Consider the following 24913-nt stretch of genomic DNA (forward strand, 5'->3'; position numbering starts at 1 on the left):
GTAGGGAGGTGTATGTATGAATTGGGTCAAATGTTTTGGATATCCATCCTGAAGCTTCTCACAATAGCTATTAGGATTTGATTTGAGACAATTCCTTTTGACAGTAAATTAAAATGGTATAGAGACTGTAAATAGAGCAATAAAACATAACTTATTTTAATTTCAAGGAGTGCTACTCATAACCTCTTGTTGTATTTGTTTAAGGGGGAAAAAGGGGAGGCAGTCTTTATTATGTGAAGTTCTATTTAGAGCTCAATTAAAAGTTCTGTCCACTAGTCCACAGTAGGTAAGTTAACCATACATATTCTGTATCATGGTAGCTTCATACAAAGCAAATAAACATACACAGGGTATAAGACTGAGGTGTGTATTAATATGCAACTTAGCAGGAACAGCTTTAAGCTTGGGTGATTGTATGAGCGATCATTCCCACTCCTCAAGCCGGTGTTAATAGATCGCCCCCACACAATAACGTCATTCACCTAAAGTCCTTATTTAAAGGGGTATTCCCACAAAGACAAGTTCTTAAATGTACTGAGGATAACAAAATAACACATTCTCTAATTCATTGTTATTAACAAAAATAGAGCAATCCACAGATATAATACCAATCTCTTCAGTTCTGGTTTACACATTTGCCCCTAGACACGACCCTGTAATTTCTGACTTAGGGTTGGGGAAGCCATCTTGGATTTCTGGGTGATAATGTGCAGCTGAGATTTCTCTCTCTCTGCTCTCTGTGCTCTAGCTCCGCCCCCCTGCAGACCAGCATGGAGTTCACAGACACTCATCACTTCCTGCCCGCAAACAACACATTGTGAGGAGAGAGAAACTGCAAGCTACAGGCTGATAAGTTCTTTGTCTGGAGTTGGAGTACAGATATGTAGCAGTGCTGACATAGGCATCTCATAGCAGTGTAATAGGCATCTCATGGATCCGTCCCATCTCTGTTTCTATGTGTCAGAACCAAGTACAATGTTCAGAAGCTAAAAAAATAGAAGATAATTGGTGTGAATTTTGCTGATATAATTATTTTAAAAGAAAGGAAGAGATATGAGGAGGACATGTTTTTTTTAGTTTTTGTTTCTGTATTAAATTGATCCTTTGTTTCTGGTGATTCAGTGTTTATGTATCAATAATTACTTGGTTGGTGACTTGAAAAGTTACTGTATTAAAGGGGTATTCCCACTAAGACAACTGTTAATAACAAAAATGGATCTGAGTTTCTCTCCCTCTGCTCCCTGCACTCTAGCCCCTGCAGTCCAGAAAGGAGCTCATTCACTGATGCACACTGATACCAGGGCCGGATTATAGGCGGGGCTCCAGGGGCTCGAGCCCCGGGGCCCCCACCATCTTGCCCCCCCAGGGGGCCCCCACCAGCTGACAATGTCTGCCGGCGCAGACATTAATTATCGGGTCCCGTAGCTTTATTTGCATCGGCGCCGCGCACTGGCGCCGATGCTTCCTGTCAGCTAAGCTGTGAGTGAGACATGAGTGACAGCTGGGCATCGCTCCCACTCATGTGCAGACAGCTCAGTGACATGCCACCAGCCCGCACCTGTGGATACCCGCTCCAGTGGTTGAACAGTTAACTGTGAGTGACTCTGGCTGCAGAGCATCGCTCTCTCCTAGTAGGGGAGGACGTAAATCAGCTACACAGGTCACGCTAGTGACGTGATTGCGCGACCTATGTAGCGTGGAGGTGTGTCGGCACTTACTATGTGCTGCGCTCTGATGCGCGGGCCCAGCTGCAGGCTGAATGGCAGAACGCTGGACCCCATGAAGATTTACAGCCTCAGCGTGGGGAAGGCCAGAGGTGACAGCAGCTTTAAATGCTGGATGGTAATGTATTAAATAACATAAACAATTGGGCAGCAGAGGTTATCTAACCCTGTGAGACTTTAAGTGTAGGTGGGGGAGGGGGCACTGCTGGGGCAGGTGAATTAGTAAGTAAAACTACATTAGACTATTATTAGGAGGGCTGAGCACTAATTATTCAAATACTAATTATAGTGAGCACTTTATTGTTAATGTGGGATAGTATTAGGTTGTCACTATATCTATTTTTATTAATTCCTTAATTAAGGCCCTTTTTAATTTTTTTGAATTTAATTTTTCACCCCCCAACTTAAAAATCTATAACTTTTTAATTTTGTACAGAGCTGTGTGGCGGCTTGTTTTCTGCGTAACAAATTGCCCTTCATAGTGACGGTATTAAAGATTCCTGCCGTGTACTGGGAAAATTATTCTAAATGCAGTGAAATTGGTGAAAAAACTGCATTTGTGCCATTTTCTACTCGGCTTGGTTTTCAAGGCTGTCACTGTGCGTCGCAAATGATTAATTTACTTTATTCTTTGTCTCAATACGAACACTGGGATACTAAATTAATTGTGTTTATTGTGTTTTAGTACATTTATAAAAAAATAAAACCCAAAAATTGTCGAAAAAGAAAATTCTCTATTTCGCTATATTTTGGCGCGAATACAATTTTCATACTTTGGTATATGGAGATATGTGAGAGGTGAAATATTGTGGGATGAGCTGATGTTTTCTTTGATACCATTTTGGGTACTGTGTGACCTTCTGATCACTTGTTATTACATTTTTTATGTTGCAAAATGGCAAAAAAGTGGCTTTTGAACAGTTGGGCACTATTTTGCGTTACTGAGTTCAATGCCGAGAATAACCATTACTATATTTTGATAGATCAGACATTTTGAGATTGGGGAAACCTAACATATTTATGATTTTTACGGTTTTTATTTTTATATCAGTTCTAGAGGATTTGTGATTTCAATTTTTAGTTGTTTTTTTAATAACATTTTTTTTTTACTATTTTTCACTCCCTTTGGTTGTCTGATTGATCCTACAATACCCTGCCATACTACATGTAAATATCATTATTAATTTAGTACACACATCCTAGGGCACAGTGTGGTCAGTTGTGGTGAGAGGGGTATATATTATATCATTTAGGAGCACAGTGTTATTCAGGTGACACTATAATGTAATTGACTGTAGTGTGTTTAGGATCACAGAGGTGATGCAAGGAGCCGACTACAGCTGAGCATGAATTCTTCATTGACAAGTGATGGCCTGGAGAATCTTTATGCACTTCCATACCTGATGGAGCAGATCATCACCTGTGAGTTGCTAAATATCACTTTCTGCTTCACACAAGGTTGCAACGTAATTCCCATGGAAGGTCTGCTACACCCAATAGGTCCATATTTTACAATGGCCTGCTGCAGCCTGACCTCCTATGTTTTCTTGGACAGGGCTGCTGCCATTCCCTCTTTGTGAAGCGCTTATGTGTAGCATTGTTGTATTCTAGTACACATGGCAGAACTTTGTAATATACAGGGCTACAGGTTGCAGCAGTTCTTTGTGTAATGCAATATCTTACACACCACTCCAGCAGTGGTGGTGCAGATTTTGTGTTATACATATTGTGTTACTAGTTATATTCTTGTACATAGGGGGCAGTATTATAGTAGTTATATTCTTGTACATAGGGGGCAGTATTATAGTAGTCATATTCTCTTACATAGGGGGCAGTATTATAGTAGTTATATTCTCTTACATAGGGGGCAGTATTCTAGTAGTTATATTCTTGTACATAGGGGGCAGTATTCTAGTAGTTATATTCTTGTACATAGGGGCAGTATTATAGTAGTTATATCCCTGTACATAGGGGGCAGTATTATAGTAGTTATATTCTTGTACATAGGGGGCAGTATTATAGTAGTTATATTCTTGTACATAGGGGGCAGTATTATAGTAGTTATATTCTTGTACATAGGGGGCAGTATTATAGTAGTTATATTCTTGTACATAGGGGGCAGTATTATAGTAGTAATATTCTTGTACATAGGGGGCAGTATTATAGTAGTTATATTTTTGCACATAGGGGGCAGTATTATAGTAGTCATATTCTCTTACATAGGGGGCAGTATTATAGTAGTTATATTCTTGTACATAGGGGGCAGTATTATAGTAGTTATATTCTTGTACATAGGGGGCAGTATTATAGTAGTTATATTCTTGTACATAGGGGGCAGTATTATAGTAGTTATATTCTTGTACATAGGGGGCAGTATTATAGTAGTTATATTCTTGTACATAGGGGGCAGTATTATAGTAGTTATATTCTTGTACATAGGGGGCAGTATTATAGTAGTTATATTTTTGCACATAGGGGGCAGTATTATAGTAGTTATATTCTCTTACATAGGGGGCAGTATTATAGTAGTTATATTCTTGTACATAAGGGGCAGTATTATAGTAGTTATATTCTTGTACATAGGGGGCAGTATTATAGTAGTTATATTCTTGTACATAGGGGGCAGTATTATAGTAGTTATATTTTTGCACATAGGGGGCAGTATTATAGTAGTCATATTCTCTTACATAGGGGGCAGTATTATAGTAGTTATATTCTTGTACATAGGGGGCAGTATTATAGTAGTTATATTTTTGCACATAGGGGGCAGTATTATAGTAGTCATATTCTCTTACATAGGGGGCAGTATTATAGTAGTTATATTCTTGTACATAGGGGGCAGTATTATAGCAGTTATATTCTTGTACATAGGGGGCAGTATTCTAGTAGTTATATTCTTGTACATAGGGGGCAGTATTCTAGTAGTTATATTCTTGTACATAGGGGGCAGTATTATAGTAGTTATATCCCTGTACATAGGGGGCAGTATTATAGTAGTTATATTCTTGTACATAGGGGGCAGTATTATAGTAGTTATATTCTTGTACATAGGGGGCAGTATTATAGTAGTTATATCCCTGTACATAGGGGGCAGTATTATAGTAGTTATATTCCTGTACATAGGGGGCATTATTATAGTAGTTATATTCCTGTACATAGGGGGCAGTATTATAGTAGTTATATTCCTGTACATAGGGGGCAGTATTATAGTAGTTATATTCCTGTACATCGGGGGCAGTATTATAGTAGTTATATTCCTGTACATCGGGGGCAGTATTATAGTAGTTATATTCCTGTACATCGGGGGCAGTATAATAGTAGTTATATTCCTGTACATAGGGGGCAGTATTATAGTAGTTATATTCCTGTACATAGGGGGCAGTATTATAGTAGTTAAATTACTGTACATAGAGGGCAGTATTATAGTAGTTATATTCTTGTACATAGGGGGCAGTATTATAGCAGTTATATTCTTGTACATAGGGGGCAGTATTATAGTAGTTATATTCCTGTACATAGGGGGCGGTATTATAGTAGTTATATTCTTGTACATAGGGGGCAATTTTTATTAGTAAAAAACAAACATAAATACAGAAATACTTTTCCATCAAAATAAATCATAGATCATTCAGTATAAAACATACATGTTCATAAAAAATAAAATGTATATTAAATGTAACTTAAGAGTCCATTTTAGCTGAAAGGGAAACAAAAAAGACAGAAAAAAAACAAATGCTTCCACATTATATAATCAGACATATTTCACTCCAGATGAATGTTCCTCCAAAGTCTTATATTCTCCCCCTTTTTCCTGACCTCTAATGACCGGATCCACCTGAGCTCGGACATGATGAGGCTTATGGCCTTATGATGGTGGAAGTCCTCGCTATGGATGGACACTCTGGTTCTCATGTGCCAGTGGTAGTACTTGATGACCTGGATCACTATATACATGGTCTCCTGGTTGGTGTTACTTACAGTATGTGTCACACCATAGAGGATTTCTGGGTACCTGAGGGACTGCAGTGATGTTAGTCTTATCTTGGTGGATATGTCACGCCAGATGTTCCGTCCACCCCAGCACTCCGATATAAAATGGACCAGTGTCTCCTCTGTCTGACACCCGAGGGGACACATATGGTCTGCCACACTAAGGAACTTAAGATTCCCCCTGACAAACAGTTTCCCCTGTAATGAGAGCCAGGCGATGTCACAAAACTTATGGGGCAGCCTCCGACCATTCAGAAACCTCAGGCTGTCCTTTAGGGTGGTGGTTGGACAGTCTGGAAGTGCCAGCTGCAGAGAATAGAAGGTCCTACAGACTCTGGAGTACAGATCTCTCCTGGTATTACTTTCAATAAAAGACTTATCTATCCCCCATTTCCTTAAACACCTGAGACCATACTCCAGATACTGGGGGAGGAAGCCAGGAGTCCTTCGGCCCCTCTTGAGACTGCCGCCTCGCACCCAAGACTCTGCAAAAGGCAATATCCAGTCCCTGACACTACTTACCCACAGGAGACCATTATTTGAGTCCAGGCAACCGAAATTAACTTTCAGAAACACGGAGTCAAAGAAGACCCTTGGATTTAACATATCCAGTCCACCCTCTCTCCTCTGCAGGTAGGTGATCCCTCTTTTTACTGGGTTCAACCTGTTCCCCCATAAAAGTTGGAAGAACAGGCTAAAGAGCCTAGCGGAGAAAGATTCTGGCAAAGGAAATACGACAGAGACGTAGAGGAAGACAGGGACCAGGTAAGTCTTCAGCAGAGTAACCCTTTCTCTATAGGTCAGCCTCCAGTTCTTCCATCGCTGAACCTTTACATTTCCGGCTTCCAACTTCTCCTCCCAATTTAGTGCAGAATTATCTTCCCTCCCGAATTTAACCCCAAGGATTTTAATATGGGTGGAGGCCTTGGCAAACTGCGGTAGATCAAAGCCAGGAGCAGTGTCCAATGTCCAGAAAGCTTGACTCTTCTCAAGATTGACCAGAGACCCGGATGCCTCTGAGTAACTTTTGATGGCTGCAGACAACATCTCCACCTCACGAGGCTCAGATATCACCACAGTCACATCATCCGCATAGGCAACAACATCCAGGGGCAAGCAATGGGGGACCGGCACCCCCTGAAAATCACACCACTGCAGTGATCTCAGGAATGGATCGATAGCAAACACATACAGCAGTGGACTCAGGGGGCAGCCCTGTCGCACCCCTGCCTCTACCCTGAAAGTGTCACCCTGCCAACCATTGATCAGAGGAAAGCTCTCAGCCTCTCTATACAAAGTCCTGAGCCAATCCACAAATTCTCCCGGAATACCGTACTTTGATAAAGTGGCCCATAGATAGTCGTGATCAACCCTGTCAAAGGCCTTAGCCTGGTCCAGACCTACAACATATCTCCCACACCTCAGAGCTTTACATCTCTCAAACATCTCCCTTATCGAGATGACTGCTCCAGAGATGTTCCGCCCTCTTACCGTGCCGTACTGAGAGCCTGCCAACAGTGCCGGGGACAAACAGACTAATCTAGAAAAGAGGATTTTTGCCAGAATTTTCCTATCAACATTCAAGAGGGCGATCGGCCTCCAGTTCTTGATGTCACTTGGCTCTTTCCCTTTGGACAGCAGAATTAGCGATGAGACCCTCATGGATGGAGGCATCAGGTGATTTTCTAGACAATTTCTGTAAACATCCACAAGGATTGGAGCCAAGAGGTCTCTGAACTTCTTATAAAATTCTGCTGTAATACCATCTGGACCTGGTGCCTTCTTCAGATGTAACTTATCAATGGCCTCTTTTATCTCCTCCACTGTTATTTCTGCTGTCAAAGGAGAAAAGTCCAATTCCCTAGTATCAGGGCCTGGAGTTGCCTCCAAGAATTGGGTCACTTTTTCATTATCCAAAGCCTTCTTCTGAAACAAGTCAGTATAGTAAGATCTCACCACTCCCAGGATACCCTCCCGAGACTCTTGTAAAACACCCTGGGAGTCAGTGAGACCTGTGATCAGTTTCTTCTCTACACGCTCCCGGCAATTCTCAAATGGATCCGGTGCCCCTCGGGTTCCATAGTCCCTTTCCACTACCAGGGAGGTGTACCTACTGTACTGATACTGTCTTATCTCAGATTTCAGCCGGTCAATCCTTTGTTGGTCATCCCCACCCGCCGAATAGAGTGACTCCAATTCTTTACGCAGTCTCAGATACTGGCTGTACTTACTTCTCCCCTTCTTAATTGACAGTCTCTGCAAGAGGGATCGGATCTCCTCCTTGACGTCCTCCCACCAGTCAGCCATGTTGTTATAGAAATCCACTCTGTCCAGTTGATGCAGCAAAAAAGATGAAATGTATTCCTGGACAGAAATATCATCTAACAGACTAGAATTTAGTCTCCATAGTCCTCTTCCAACATCAGGATACTTAGAGGAACCCAAACAAAAATATAAGGCAAAGTGATCCGAATATGGGACATTCCTTTCCATTCTCTCACTGATGGCTTCAGTAGGACTCACCAGAGCAAGATCTATCCTGCTGCTGCGTCCTGCACAGGTGTAGGTGAACTTTGGACTCCTACCACCCTGTACAAAAACATCAGACAGGCCAGCCTGCTGAATAATACTGTTTAGGACCTTACAGTCCCTGGTAAGGGGCATACTGTTCCTGTCCCTGGTGGTAGTGGTGGCATTAAAGTCCCCAGCCATGATGACAGGAATTGATGCAAACAGATAAGGCTTTACATCGTTAAAAAGCTGAGTCCTTTCGGTCACTGTCTGTGGGCCATAGATGTTAATGAGCCGGAGTCTTCTACCTCTGATGGTGACCTCTAGCAGCAGGCACCGTCCCATCGATATCTCAGTGAGTCTGTGGACGGTGACATTGTGGGTGTTAAACAAGATGGAGACTCCGGCATAAGGCTCCACAGCCAGTGACCAAAAGGAAGGACCAGACTGCCAATCTCTCTCCGCCTCTCGCATGAGACCCAAGGTGTTTAAACGGGTCTCCTGTAAGAAAAACACATCGGCATTGAGATATCTTAGATGATCATACACAACATGTCTGGTCCTTCTAGCCCTAATACTGTTTACATTACTGGTGATCACAGTAAGATGGAAGTCTGCCATTAGAAAAAGAAGAAGAAAGATCATCCCCATCATCATAGATCAGAGTCAGAGTTGTCTTCCTGACTACCGGTTTCCATATCCCATACTGACTGAGACTCGGCATGAAGGGGTTTCCTTTTTGTGGGAGGATCCCCCCCTGGATCATCATCATACTCCTCCATCATGCGCTTCAGTTCTCTCTCTATTTCCTCCTCTCCATCTGACTCAGACAGTACACTGTACCTATTTGTGGTTACAGTAACATCAACCTGACTCTGCATTTTCATTTTAGAGGGTTTTTGGACGGTGGTCCACGCACTCTCGGGTTTTCTGGTGCTCTTATCCTTCTTCCTCTTTTTAACACTATGATTTCCCCCAGTGGTCGGTGTCAGTTCGGGGGAAGGGACAGGCACTGGCTGCTCTATAGGCTGCTCCACTACCTCCATGTCTCCCTCAGTGTTACCTGTCCCTGGATGGTCTGGGGCAGCACCACTAATATCCGGGGTCTCTGGCACAGTACACACTGACCCTGACAATAGGGCCTCCTCCTCCTGCTCCTCATCTGGTACATCTGCCCCTTCCATCAGGTCTTCATCGGGGAGGTCCCTACAGATGTTGTGCCAGGCTTCAGGACAGTCTTTGTGGGGGTGACCGATTTGACCACAAAAGTTGCATCTGATGGTCTGGCAGTTGGCGCTCACATGGCCCAGGTCCCCACACAGGGTGCACTTCATTGTGGTGCAGTTACTTGCCACGTGACCTGATCTCCCACACCTAAAGCATAGCCTGGGCTGACCGACATAGAAACACACACCCTTCTCTCTGCCGATAAAGAAGGAGTTAGGGAGGTGATGGGTGATGTTCTGGTTCTGATGTAATTTAACCAGGACCCTCCACCCCCCGGTCCAGATCCCATCCTCATCCCTGGTCTTAGTCATGTCTGACATGAGGGTGCAATGTCTCTTGAGCCATATGATGATATCTTGAGGGGGGACAGACTCGTTCCAGAACATTATGGTGACAATCGCTGTATCTAGTTTGGAGATGGGAATGAAACTAAACTTGTTCCACCCCTCAGTATCTCTATAACGGGGTTGTTGAGCCCAGAACCGGTCCAGATTAGACATCAGCTTGAAGCTGATATCATACCCCTGTCTGTCAGGCAGATTTATCACTGCCAGGATGTCGGCTGGCTGAAAACCCATCTGGGTGCATAACATGTCCCTCACCACATGTCTCCTGTCAGGCAGATCCTCCTTAGCCCCTCTGTGCCTAAACCGGACAACGTTCCTCCTCTTGAAAGCCTGGCCGGTGTAATGGGTGCTAGAGGAGAAAAATGGGGAACCACGACTCCATGCATTACCTGATGACTGACCCCTGTCCTGCTGTGGGGGATGTGTGGGCTGGGGACCATCAGTAGTAGGGGGCTGCTGACCACCCGGACCATGGGGCTCTGCTGTCTGTGGTGTAACTAAGGGGGGGAACTCCTCAGCCGTAGATTGACCCGCTCCCTCCACAACAACATCAGGGCCCTCTGTGTCTCCAGTTTCCATAGACTGCACCTGAGATGCCTGCTCAGCTAGGACATTATCCACAGAGACATCAGCAATTTCAGACACTTCAGTAACAGAAATATCAGCAATTTCAGACATTTCGGTAACAGAGATATCAGCAATTCCAGACATATCAGCAACACTATTAAGAGCATTAAGCTCCTGCAGATCACAGTCCTGAATGTCCTGCTCACATACACCCCTCACCACACAGTTCTGTGTAGATACACCCTGAGGTGCTACAGAGTTACCTTCTGGCGGGAGTCCAGAGTCCTCCTGAAGTGCACTGCCACCTGGGACTTGTGGTGCCTCCTCCACTTCACTGCTGTTATCAGGTAATAGTCCACGGACAGCTGGAACTTGCAGTGCCTCTCCAGAGGTTGCTGGGACTTGTGGTACCTCACCAGTGGTTGCTGGGACATGTGGTGCATCACCAGCGGTTGCTGGGACGTGTGGTGCATCACCAGCGGTTGCTGGGACGTGTGGTGCATCACCAGCGGTTGCTGGGACGTGTGGTGCCTCTCCAGCGGTTGCTGGGACGTGTGGTGCATCACCGGCGGTTGCTGGGACGTGTGGTGCATCACCAGTGGTTGCTGGGACTTGTGGTGCATCACCATGGGTTGCTGGGACGTGTGGTGCATCACTGGGAGCTGTTGCAGGACTTGGCTGTTGCTGTCTTTTCTTATACACGACTCCCTCCTCAAAAGGCAGAGTTGCTGGTTGCAGTATGGGTCTCACATGGGGCTGTGGGGTCTCACACCTGGATGATGAGGCCTGGTCTCTCTCAAACCTTTGTTGGTTCCTGTATGTCTCTCCCACTGGTCCCATCTGCTCAATGGTGGCCTCCATCTCCTGCACAACGTCAGCCAGTTGTTTGGCCAGCGAGTCCAGCTTCTTGTCTAGCAGGACCTGCTTCCCTGGGTTTGCTGCCCTCAGTTTGTAAGTGCAGTCTATCTGTTTCTGCAGGTGAAGTTTCTGAATTTTGAGCGTCTCCATCTTCCTCACCAGTGCTGGTATCTGTCTGGCCAGCTGGAGCTCAGGTGATGGGGGCTGCAGTTTGCTGCTAGGGTGCTGTTTGCTTGCAGGCCTGGATCCTGTAGCCACACTACCACCGCTCTTTCCTGGCCCCTGAGATTTTGGCACAGAGTCCTGGGACTTCTGGTGTTTTGCGGTCGCTGTAACTGCACTGGGGTCACAAACTACTGATGGGCGATTGAGCCCCGGATGTTTTGCAGACACAACATTGGTGGTACCTCTAGATGTTCCTTCCTGGCCGCCTTTGGTCTCCTTCCCAGCCTGCATTCCCCCAGACCTGGTGCGCTCCGCTGGTAACATAACTCGCTGCTGCAGGTTCTCCTGGATGGTCTGCCTCTCCAGTGATGTCCTCCTCTGCCTGCCCGGGGTGGAGGTGGATTGTCCACCTGAGGCCTGGGATGGAGGCTGCTGCACACTCTGCATGTTTCTTGCTCTTGGACTTTCCAACAGCTTACTTTTACTTTCAGTCATACTGACAGGTTGCTTCACCAGGTTCTTACATGTTCTTACTTCCACACCGACTGTCCTTCCATTACTGGAACTTGCACTGCTGCCATTGCTGCTTCCTTCCATAAAGACTTTAGGATTTACATCCCTTTCTTTAGCTGGCTGGTTGCTGTTTGCCAGATTAGGACTTGGAGCCTGGGCCTTGCTTGGGGAGCTTCCCCACCCAGGGTGGCCCCGCCCTGGGCTATCTCCAGACATGTAGAGGTCTCAGGAGCTCAAACCACTCACAACCTCACCTCTAGGAGGCAGGATTATAGTAGTTATATTCTTGTACATAGGGGCAGTATTATAGTAGTTATATTCTTGTACATAGGGGGCAGTATTATAGTAGTTATAGTAAAGGTTAAAAAGAGAAAAAGTCAGGTAACAGCTCACCCCTTGACGACTGCAGTCTTTTCAAAGTATTGGTCCAGGCCAGGTGCACGGTGTATCCCCTATCACTGGTCCGGAAATTCGCAGTGATGCATGATAATGGCAAGAGGCTTAAAAAGCAAAAAGGAAAGCGGGGAATCCAGCATCCGTACACAGAGAATCCAAAGTAGACGACTGTTTAAAAAGTAATTCCAAAATTTTTATTCTTCAAAGTTAAAAAGTGCTTGTGCATAGACATGGGCACAAGAAAGCATGCAGTGCGAGACACAAAAATTGGCAGAGGTAACGCGTTTTGGACTTTTTTGCGTTTTAGTCCTTAGTCATACCTAACTAGCTCTGACCAAGATTAAATAGCATTGATAGTGGTGTGTATGCCTGGGTTTCAGGAGTGGAAGTTCCACGCCTCCTGGGGGGGGGAGGGGATGTGTCTACAGCTGACTTACAAATTTAACACTTGCAGGGAACAATAGAATGTAACTTGTAGGGTTTTAATAAAAATACAAAAGATCCTGTCGATAGTTAAGTCCCTTAGGATAGCGAGTGTCAAGACTTAGTATCCAGTATGCTTCTCTGGACAGAAGCAATTGTTTCCAGTTTCCTCCTCTAGTGGGGCGTGCTACCTGCTCAATAGCTGTTACAGACATGCCTGTCATGTTACCTGAATGAATTTCCTTAAAGTGTCTGGATATGCCTGACAGGTTACGGGTGCTTGAGATTGTCTTAGGATTCGCTCCTGTTATATGTTCGCTAATGCGATCTTTCAGTTTTCTCATTGTGCACCCTATGTATTGTAAAGAACACTTTGTGCAATGTATGAGATAAAAAAGGTGTGAAGTCTCACAATTCATATATGTTTTGATACTATATGTGATGTTAGTATTTGCTGCAGAGAAAAGAGTGGACTTATTCATGTACTTGCATATGTTACACCTTAATCCTCCGCAGCAATAGCTGCCTGTGGTTTGTAACCAGGATTTTTTGTGTGTAGAATTTGTGAAGGTATTAGGAGATAAAATATCTCCCAAAGTTTTGGCTCTTGTAGATACAAATGAGACTCCATTCTCCAAAATATTTTTTAGGGTTGGTTCGTGTTTAAGGAGAGGTAAGTGTTTCTTGATGATGTCTGTGATCTCAAAGGCTGCCTGAGGATCCAACTCCCACCATTACTAGGAATTTACAGTCTCTACTGGAAGAGGGAGTACATCTGGGCATCTTCGAAGAAAGAACCATGCATTTTCTGTTACCTAAGGACCCCGTCACACCGTCATTCTATGCTTTACCCAAATCTCACAAATCTATCTTCCCCCCTCCGTTTAGACCCATTGTGTCTAGTGTGGGATCCTTGAATGAGAGACTGGGCATCTGGCTCGATAAGCTTCTACAGCCCCTAGTTGCTCGGCTTCCAGGATATTTACAGGATTCCAAGTCTGTGCTGGCTGTAATGAGTGACTTTGACTGGTCTCCTTCATTTGGTTGGCTAACGTGCGATGTCACCGCATTATATACTTCCATCCCACACAAACTAGCCAACGAAGCCTTGGAATATCATCTCAAAAAATTCAGTAACTATGATCCCATTTTACAGGACTTTATGATTACTGTTCTGACTTTTTTGTTATCTAACAATTTTTTTATGTTTAATTCCAAGTATTATGTCCAGAAGTTAGGGTGCCCTATGTGGGCAAGTTTTTCCCCCTCCCTAGCTAACCTCTATATGGCACTATGGGAGGAGCACTATTTGTTCACTTCCCTCAATCCTTTTGCACAGCACATTAGATGGTACGGTAGATACATAGATGACTGCCTCCTGGTCTGGGATCTGGACCAGGAGGTGGTCATCAACTTCATGGAATACATCAACACAAATCCGTACAACCTAAAATTTACACATGAGTATCAACCACAGACCATCCCATTCCTAGACATTACTCTTATAGGTGACAATTCTAGTGGTAAAGTACATACTTCCCTTTTTCGCAAGAAGACATCAGTGAATACGTTATTACACTCCTCCAGCTGTCATGCCCCCCATACAGTCAAAAATCTCCCCATAGGGGAATACATTAGGGCAAAAAGAGCTTGCACTACGGAGTCTAAATACAAGGAGGAATGTCACACCATCACTCAACGACTCAAAGCCAGAGGTTACACAAAGAAATCATGCAAGAGGGCCATGCACATAGTTGGTAAAAAATCTCGTTCAGACTATTTACAAACTACAACTAAAGTACCACAAGAAAGACCTCAAATAACATTTAGTTCAGAATTTAGTTCCCAATTTTATGAGATCACAGACATCATCAAGAAACACTTACCTCTCCTTAAACACGAACCAACCCTAAAAAATATTTTGGAGAATGGAGTCTCATTTGTATCTACAAGAGCCAAAACTTTGGGAGATATTTTATCTCCTAATACCTTCACAAATTCTACACACAAAAAATCCTGGTTACAAACCACAGGCAGCTATTGCTGCGGAGGATTAAGGTGTAACATATGCAAGTACATGAATAAGTCCACTCTTTTCTCTGCAGCAAATACTAACATCACATACAGTATCAAAACATATATGAATTGTGAGACTTCACACCTGGTTTATCTCATACATTGCACAAAGTGTTCTTTACAATACATAGGGTGCACAATGAGAAAACTGAAAGATCGCATTAGCGAACATATAACAGGAGCGAATCCTAAGACAATCTCAAGCACCCGTAACCTGTCAGGCATATCCAGACACTTTAAGGAAATTCATTCAGGTAACATGACAGGCATGTCTGTAACAGCTATTGAGCAGGTAGCACGCCCCACTAGAGGAGGAAACTGGAAACAATTGCTTCTGTCCAGAGAAGCATACTGGATACTAAGTCTTGACACTCGCTATCCTAAGGGACTTAACTATCGACAGGATCTTTTGTATTTTTATTAAAACACTACAAGTTACATTCTATTGTTCCCTGCAAGTGTTACATTTGTAAGTCAGCTGTAGACACATCCCCTCCCCCCCCCCAGGAGGCGTGGAACTTCCACTCCTGAAACCCAGGCATACACACCACTATCAATGCTATTTAATCTTGCCATGGGTCAGAGCTAGTTAGGTATGACTAAGGACTAACACGCAAAAAAGTCCAAAACGCGTTACCTCTGCCAATTTTTGTGTCTCGCACTGCATGCTTTCTTGTGCCCATGTCTATGCACAAGCACTTTTTAACTTTGAAGAATAAAAATTTTGGAATTACTTTTTAAACAGTCGTCTACTTTGGATTCTCTGTGTACGGATGCTGGATTCCCCGCTTTCCTTTTTGCTTTTTAAGCCTCTTGCCATTATAGTAGTTATATTCTTGTACATAGAAGGCAGTATTATAGTAGTTATATTCTTGTACATAGGGGGCGGTATTATAGTAGCTATATTCTTGTACATAGGGGCAGTATTATAGTAGTTATATTCTTGTACATAGGGGGCAGTATTATAGTAGTTATATTCTTGTACATAGGGAGCAGTATTATTGTAGTTATATTCTTGTACATAGGGGCCAGTATTATAGTAGTTATATTCTTGTACATAGGGGGCAATATTATAGTAGTTATATTCTTGTACATAGGGGGCAATATTATAGTAGTTATATCCTTATACATAGGGGGCAGTATTATAGTAGTTATATTCTTGTACATAGGGAGCAGTATTATTGTAGTTATATTCTTGTACGTAGGGGCCAGTATTATAGTAGTTATATTCTTGTACATAGGGGGCAGCATTATAGTAGTTATATTCTTGTACATAGGGGGCAGCATTATAATAGTTATATTCTTGTACATAGGGGGCAGCATTATAGTAGTTATATTCCTGTACATAGGAGGCAGTATTATAGTAGTTATATTCTCTTACATAGGGGGCAGTTTTATAGTAGTTATATTCCTGTACATAGGGGGCAGTATTATAGTAGTTATATTCTTGCACATAGGGGCAGTATTATAGTAGTTATATTCTTGTACATAGGGGGCAGCATTATAGTAGTTATATTCTTGTACATAGGGGGCAGTATTATAATAGTTATATTCTTGTACATAGGGGGCAGCATTATAGTTGCTATATTCTTGTACATAGGGGGTAGTATTACAGTAGTTATACTCTTGTGCACAGTATTATAGTATTATATTCTTGTAATAGTAGTACATTCTCAAAACACAAACCTGTGACAGTATCCTTGGGCCTCTTTTACACGAACGTTATGATGATGTGTATTCGCCCGTACAATATCCGTCCCCATAGACGCCTATGCCCAATGCCCAATGGCATGGTGAACACAACATGTGTCATTCTACCATGCTGTCCACGGGAAAAAGAGCTTGATCTCTATTTTCCTGCAAGTACGGGCCGCAAACACATTCTAAGAAGCCTTGCATTTTTGGATGCGTTTGTAAACGAATCCCAGACACGCACATCAATGTCTAATAAAAATTAAAATGATAAGTCGGGGGCCGCCACCAGATTTTGCGCCATGGGGCCCCCACCAACATTAATCCGGCCCTGACTGATACAGTTGCGTGAGGAGAACTACAAGCTACAGACAGATAAGTTCTTTATGGGGGAAGGCACAGCAGGAAGAAACAGCAGATCTGGTGTGTGGTGGGATAGCAAGGATGTAGGAGAACTGACTGCCATTGTGTGCAATATCCATCTAATGGATATCATCATCTCTGATCTGTCTCATCTGTCAGATACTAGTGCAATGTTCAGAAGGTAAATGAAAGTGTATATAAATCCTGTACTCAGATAATCTAACCCCATTGACAGCTCACAGACAGATCATAATTTGTCTGCACTGAGCAGCCTAGGGAGTGATAAGCAGCAGTAAAACTGTGAAGTAAAGGGTTAAAATGTATCTTTATTGTTTTAGCATTAGAGATGAGCGATTATACTCGTCCGAGCTTGATGCTCGTTCAAGTATTAAGGTACTCGAAACGGCTCGTTGCCCGGACAAGTATTTCCCCTGCTCGAGATCGAGCATTTAATTAAAAAAACACAGTGAAGAACAATGAAGAATAGAATAAAAACAGTGAACACAGGATCATTTAAGTGAAAAACACAGTGAAGAATAGATTACAGATGTTCGGCACATCTGCTTACTTGTCGGAAGATACACGCAAAACGGTGAGAACAAAATAGTATTGTGAAGAACAATATAAATGTGTGAAGAACACATTGAAGAACACGGGGAGCAGCGCAGAGGCACCGGGGAGCAGCGCAGAGGCACCGGGGAGCAGCGCAGAGGCACCGGGGAGCAGCGCAGAGGCACCGGGGAGCAGCGCAGAGGCACCGGGGAGCAGCGCAGAGAGATCGGGGAGCAGCGCAGAGAGATCGGGGAGACTTCAGTGGAAGAAGAGGAGCGGATCCCTGAACATCTGCAATCTATTCTTCACTGTGTTTTTCACTGCGTTTTTCACTTAAATGATCCTGTGTTTACTGTGTTCACTGTTTTTATTCTATTCTTCACTGTTCTTCACATCTGCTAACTTGTCGGGAGATAATATACGCACGGAACAGTGAAGAATAGATTACAGATGTTTGCATACATCTGCTAACTTATCAGAAGACATTCTTTTTCAATTAAATAACACATTTTATTCCCAAACCATGGTCCCTTTGAAAAATGCTCGAGTCTCCCATTGATTTCAATGGGGCTCGTTATTCGAGACGAGCACTCGAACATCAGGAAAAGTTTGTCTCCAATAACGAGCACTCGAGCATTTTAGTGCTTGCTCATCTCTAGTTAACATCACTAGGGGACTGAAATTTGCTTACCGTATATACACGAGTATAAGCCGAGTTTTTCAGTACAATCAGCAGCACATCACAGTTGTGTGCCAGCCGGGCCACGCGCATGGAGCTATCGCGGACCTGGCGCAGGCTTGAAGTAAGAAGAGGCGCTGCCCACAGAGCTGTGGCGAACCTGCCATGAACATAAAGATAGAAGAGGACCTGCCAGGGCCGTCGGAATGGTGAGAACTGAGTTTATTATTTTTTTTTTACAGGCAGGCTCTCTACGACAGAAGGCTGGCAGGCTCTCTACGACAGGGGGCTGGCAGGCTCTCTACGACAGGGGGCTGGCAGGCTCTCTACGACAGGGGTATTAACACCAGAATTCTTTTTTGTAAAGGAGGTTTTAATTTTTTGTAAATGTATAACACAAAAAAAAATTTGGAAATTTGGTTTCCTGTGATCATACCGACCCAAAGAATAAAGTAGACATGTCATTTGGGGCTGCATTTAATTTTTTTTCCTGCTTCCCAGTACACTGCATGGAATATTAAATACTGTCAATATAAATAGCAATTTGTTACGCCGAAAACAAGCCCTCACACAGCTCTTTACATGGAAAAATAACGTTGAAGTCGGGGAGTGAAAAATTAAAACTCAAAAACGAAAAAGGTCCTAGTCGTTGAGGGCTTAACTGATTATAAGTTTACCTACCTTAATCTTTGCTATTTTCTTTTGGATGGCTGAAGAATCTCCTGAGGAATCAGACCATCTGTGAAGCTCCTCTTTGGCTAAATGTAGCCAATCTGAGAACTCATGAACAGCATCCAAGTACAGCAAGTGATCCTTCACAATGTCTTCAACATTCCTCATTTTCTCCTGAACACAAATATTAAGAGGATATTATATTAGGATCTATCAGTACTACACATGCACAAACAATTTTTCAATCTGTCTGCACCAGAATTGCATTTGTGTATGAAACCTTTTTATGCATGTTTCCAACTTGTACAAAAAAGCGGCATAGCTTCAGAAAAAATCACAGCAAATAGCCTGTCCATCAGAAAAGTTGACGCTTCAAAAAATTAGGTCATGAACAGTAATCCAAAGAACGACTCATCCAGCATGATAAATCTGGTGCAGAATAAGACAGTGTAGTATAACTGTTCATTAGTCTGTTGAGAAACTATTTAAATAAATCTCTGACAATTTTTATGGCTGGGCATACTGGGGGGGGACTGCCTGGCTATATACTACTGGGGGGCAGGCTGCCTATATACTACTGGAGGTTGGCTGGCTATATACTGGGGGAAGACTGGCTATATACTAATAAAAGCTGGCTGGCTTGCAGGCTATACAGTGTGGCGAGGCAGTGACCAATGCCTTTTGCTTATAATGCAGTTTTCACATTTTTTAAAGGTAAAATTAGGTGCCTGGGTTTATACTTGAGTATATTAGTATATTGAAAATGATGCCATAGTATGCAATGGTGCCATATAATGAAGATAATCCACAGCAATTCTGAAAATAGCAGAAACCATGAAAAATAACATTTTGTAGAAAATATATTAAAACAAAAAAAGAAAGGTATCTTACTTTGGCAACAGTCATGATGTCATTAAAATGTGTTTTCAGCTCATTCTGCGCCATGTCTGAGAAGGTTGAGTCTTCAGTCTTACGATGCAATTCTTTGGCCTTTTCATTAAGATGGTGAAAAGTTGTGCCATGATCTTCTATGTCTGACACGATTGCTTGGATGTGATCTAACAGTGCAAATTTCTCTTTGAGACCATTCTGCTGCAGGATGGGTTGTTCGAGCTTTTGATCAACCAACTCTAGCCACTGTTCAATTTGGTTTTTCCTCTCCCTGTATTCATTCCACTGACTGATCACAGACTCCAAACCACTACAATAATATTACAAATAAGTGATTACCATTATAAGTATACAAATTAATATCCATATGTCACTGATAAAGGGGTTCTCCAGGATTATAGTATAGCTGCTGTTCTACTTCTGCTCTCCCTCGTCAGGGAACCTAGCTTCAATACCAGAGAATGGACAAGTGTAACATACTGCAACAAATCAGGATTTTCTTAGACAGGCAGTCCCAGGGTTATGTACAAGATACGTTTTTTAGGTTTGTACTTAAATTTAATTTGTACGTAATACTGGTATATTTTAACTCCAATTTTTTTTTGTCCCAGTGATAATACGATTTTTTAAATTTTGTGTCGTCATGGAAAAAGGATTATCAATTAGGGTTAATTACAGACACCTTACAGCTGATCATTGCAGCCTGAGACTAAAGTAAAGCATCCAGAGACTTAAATGGGCATTCCGGGAATATGAACGTCTGACACAAAACCCCATGATGATTTAAATAAATGAATACAACAATACTCAATGTCATTGGTCATAAAATGGAGCTTAAATAGTTTGATTTTATGATTTACAAAATGTATGGCCTCTCTATAGTAGGCAGAGTTATCACCAAGATGGCCGCCACTGGAAACTACAAGTTCCATGATCCTTTAGTTCTCAGTAACCCCTCCTCCCTCTTATGCTCTGCTCCCAGTGATGACATAACAGACTTTCTTGCTCTGTTACCATAGTAATGATGTGTAACTGCCATCACCACTGGCCATACTGGATGCACTGCAACCAACCGACTACAGCCAAACATAGTGATGATCACATGTCCTGCCCAGGCAGGTACAGGACATGTGATGTGGACATGTGACCAGAGGCCATCTTTTGTCCTGTGTCTGCTCTGCAACGGACCGCGTGGAGGAAATTAATGGACTGATTAAAGGGACAGTAGCATTTTATTAATTCATTACAGTCAATGTCACCAGCACTTTCTGCTAAGGGGAGGAAAATTTTAAATGACAACTAATTACACTAGCTTATATTTGGAGGCCCTGGAAAAGTGTGTAAAGCTACTCCTGACACAAACATTTACTGAGATTGGAAGTTTATAACCAGTCCTAGAGAACTTCATGAGAAGGTCATGTGACTCAAGGCACAATGTTTTCTTTATTTACTGAAGATCTATGGCTGTTTTGAAGTTCTGGGTGGTTTGGATCTTAAAAGTTTTCCCACCTCTCTGGAATTTAAAGGGTCCTAACTTGCTGATCGGTGGGAGCCTCAGTGATTAGATCCCTACAGATCATGAGAACGGGGGTCCGATATACCCCAGGCTGATCCCTTGTAGCTCCCCAGGATAAGCGCAGCAGCAGGACGCGCGTGTCCAGATATGGCGCTTGGCAATCTTCGTCAACTCCATAGAGATGCGTAGCTGTCTGCTCCACTGATCTCGGGAAGCAACAAGGGTCAGACTGGGGTACTGTGTGCTAAAACTCACTGCTGTCATGAGATTACAGGTGAGACATACTCCTTACCAAATGATATGGTGGGTAGCACAACCCAAAATACAGTAGAGCAGGTGCATAAATATTCTTATGAACAAACTAACTAGGAGACAAGATGCACCACAAATTGCTCATGAATAATACAATTCCAATGTTTATTTAAGTCCAAACAAGAACAAATAAGACATACATTTAAAATCATTTAAAACATGCAATGTACATGAAATGACAACCGGAGACCCAGGTATGGGTCTACACAGTATAACCCCCTGCTACCACTGCATGTACTTTGCATGGCAGGGGTTATTGTTGGCATACGCATTTATTTATAGATACACCTTTTCTGAGGACATATATATTGGCTAACACTGCATTGTATAGTGAGTGGTATACACTCAGTGGTACTCAGTGGTACCTACCACTCACTATACAATGCAGTGTTAGCCAATATATATGTCCTCAGAAAAGGTGTATCTATAAATAAATGCGTATGCCAACAATAACCCCTGCCATGCAAAGTACATGCAAAAATTCCAAATAACTGGTTAATACCTAATGACATTGTAAAGAAATTATGTATTTATTGTAAAGTGCAAGTGCTAAGTGCTAAGGCGTAAAAATGACAAAAAGTGACGGCAGGAATTGCCAAAGTGCAAATGCTAGTTACCAATGCTAATGCTGGCAGGCAGGCATACAGGTGGAGGGAAAGAAAGCAGGGGTGCGCGGCTCCCCACGTGTTTCGTCGCTCTGGGCGACTTCCTCAGGTGAGACATACTCCTCCACAATATAGCCTGTGAGGTTGCAGCAAGGAAGGGCTCTAGTAACTATTCTAGTTCATTACCATAATTTAAAACATTTATTTTAGAATGAAGGAGGCCATGGCTAACAAATAAGAAGATTACAACAGCCATGGTCCCTGAATCTATGTTCCTGGTTTATCCATGCATCATTTTGGTAGATGGCAGATTCTTTTTTTGTTTGTTCTTGAATACTGGTCTACCTTTTTGGATACAGTTGCTTGTGTGAAGTGTAACTGAAGTGTAATTTTGGGTGATAATGGTCAATTTATCCTACCTGAGACATCTTGCTGCTGTACTGTTGACAGTACCCGAGACATCCTTCAATGTCTGCAATTGCATCTGGATTACCATCTCTCCATCCCTGTTGCTGCTTTTAAGAGCCTGTTCACCTTTACCAATTGCCAAGTTCAGCTTAACCTCCCCTTCACCTTTTATGAGCAGTAATTCCTAAAAAATATAAAGATATTTAAATGAAAAATATTTAGATTTCTCCAGTTATATAAATAGACTGCATTTGCATTAATTGTCACCTGAACTTGTTGAAGACGATTTTCAAGCATAGTCTTATTGCCAACTGTACTTTCAGCAGTAGACAACTTGTCTTGCATATCTTTCAACCATGACCAGGTAGTCTGCAAAGCTTCTTCAAAAATCTGATGTTCTTGGAGAGCCACCTGACAAATACGAAGCTTCTCCTTTAGAATTTTTACAAGATTCTGGTAATTGGTATTTAACTGAGATGACAGCCGAACCTCCTGTCCATCTCCACGTCCTTCTTCATTTAATACTTGAGCTCGCTGGCAAAGTTTCTCAAAAGAATCTCTAAAAACAAAGTCAATGCAGTTCAAATAAATATCAGTCAATGCCTCAAAAAAGATATTGTCTTCCATAAAGAAAGTGTTCAAATTCTTTATTAACCCACCGTGCTGCCAACAGCTCCTCCAAAAACATCTCCACTTTGTGCATCTCACTTTTCTTTTCAGGGATATGTTGTTTGCTCTCTCCAAGTGTTTCTGTCCGTATCCGCTCCTCAAACTCATGAATCCACAAACTTAACTTCTTGTGTTGGTCCTCAAAACTGATATTTGCATATAATTATTAAAAGGAATCCTCTAAGTTGTATGCACTTATCCATCATTTATTCATCGGAGAACTAAATGTTTTGCTAACCAAAAAATTGCCATGAAAAGAAATGCTAATATTCTGAAGACCTCAGAAAGAAATAATAAAAGTACAGGTATTTACAGAAGAACATCTTATAGTTTATACCAGTGATGGCAAACCTTTTAGACGCCGAGTGCTTAAACTACAACCAAAACCCACATTTTTTTCGCAAAGTGCCGATGTGGCAATTTAAGCAGTAACTTATTACTCACTACTCTGTCACATGTTTAAATTGTATAGGCACCTGAGGACACCAATACAGTAGAAAGAAGGAGAAGAAGTTTTGAAGTTTTGACCCTTCTTTCTAGGGTCCTGGGCTGCCTGGGTCTGCAAGAGGCCTTGAGTCATGTCTGGCAAACTCTGCGCTGGGGTGATGGCATGGGTTCCCCTACAGAGGGCTCTGAGTGCCACCTCTGGCACTCATGCCATAGGTTCGCCACCACTGGTCTATACAATGAGATCAATAGGTGAAGCCGCATTAAATGGTAAAGGAGTTGTAGGTAGCAACCTTAAAATGTAGCTCTAATGATCAATTTGCACTTCACATTGTACATTCCCTGTATGAAAATTGGATCTCAACACTATAGCCAAACAATGTCTTACCTTCCAAGTTCAGAGATACAGTCTTCTAGAGTTTGCTTGTCCTTAAGGCATTGTTTCTTGAAGCCTTGGAATTCCATTTCTGTGTTTGATATCCTCAACTGTATACTGTGCACAACTGGCTTTGGCAAACAAATATAAAACCTCTCTCCTACTTCAATAGCTGTATCTAACTTATGCTGTCCTTCACAAATTAAGTTCAGTATTTCCTAGGTAAAGGACAAGATTTCATATTATTATATATCACAGTGAAGCTATTTTTGTTGTTGTTTTCTTATCATTACATTGTTTGTTTACCTGCAACTGCTGTATTTTTCCTTCCAATGTTTTGCTGTCACCTGACCAGTCTGAAGAGGCTCTTATTGCTTTTTTCATTTCTCCAAACCACTCGTCAAATTCACCCATAGAATCTACAGACACAAAATTTGTTAAATATTTTAATGAAAACTACACCACATTGTTACATAATCCTTATATATAATCTTCAATGTATAAAATACTTAAATAAAACACTCATTTAGTAGGGGCCACAACCTCACTGTCATTATGATCAGTAGACATTTGATGTGGCAATAACTGAACAACAAGAACATTGGTGTCTAAAAGTAAGTAAGAATGTTCTTAGTTGCCCATGGCAACCAATGACAGCTCCCCTTAAAATTATTCATGACCACTGGTAAAATGAAAGCTGAGCTGTAATTGGTTGCCATAGGGAACTAAGAACATTCATACTTTTAGACAGCTTGATAAATCTGCCCCATTGTTCTAAATTGTTTATTACACATTCTGCCTAAAAAGGCAACCTCTTTGGGTTTATTGACTGGATAGAATCTGATTCAAAACTTAATATCCTGTGCATTAAGATAAAGAGAAATTTATGGCTTGAAGAAAAAAGTAAAACCCAAGTGGAACAGGTCTACATATT

The 24913-nt window shown here is 42.3% G+C and overlaps 1 protein-coding gene across 16 annotated transcripts in view; it reads right to left on the reverse strand.

Moving 5' to 3' along the window:
* SYNE1 (spectrin repeat containing nuclear envelope protein 1) overlaps positions 1–24913 on the reverse strand; it is a 476843-nt gene that overhangs the window by 236558 nt on the left and 215372 nt on the right. For all 16 annotated transcript variants that reach the window (XM_072140948.1, XM_072140950.1, XM_072140965.1 and 13 more), the window contains 7 exons: positions 24286–24398; positions 23992–24197; positions 23147–23302; positions 22755–23046; positions 22499–22671; positions 19647–19956; positions 18765–18929 (listed from right to left, as the gene is read on the reverse strand). In XM_072140948.1, the coding sequence (XP_071997049.1) occupies positions 18765–18929; positions 19647–19956; positions 22499–22671; positions 22755–23046; positions 23147–23302; positions 23992–24197; positions 24286–24398 (1415 nt within the window). The remainder of the gene's footprint in view (positions 1–18764; positions 18930–19646; positions 19957–22498; positions 22672–22754; positions 23047–23146; positions 23303–23991; positions 24198–24285; positions 24399–24913) is intronic.

The sequence above is a fragment of the Engystomops pustulosus genome, chromosome 3, assembly GCF_040894005.1.
Source record: "Engystomops pustulosus chromosome 3, aEngPut4.maternal, whole genome shotgun sequence".
NCBI lineage: Eukaryota > Metazoa > Chordata > Amphibia > Anura > Leptodactylidae > Engystomops > Engystomops pustulosus.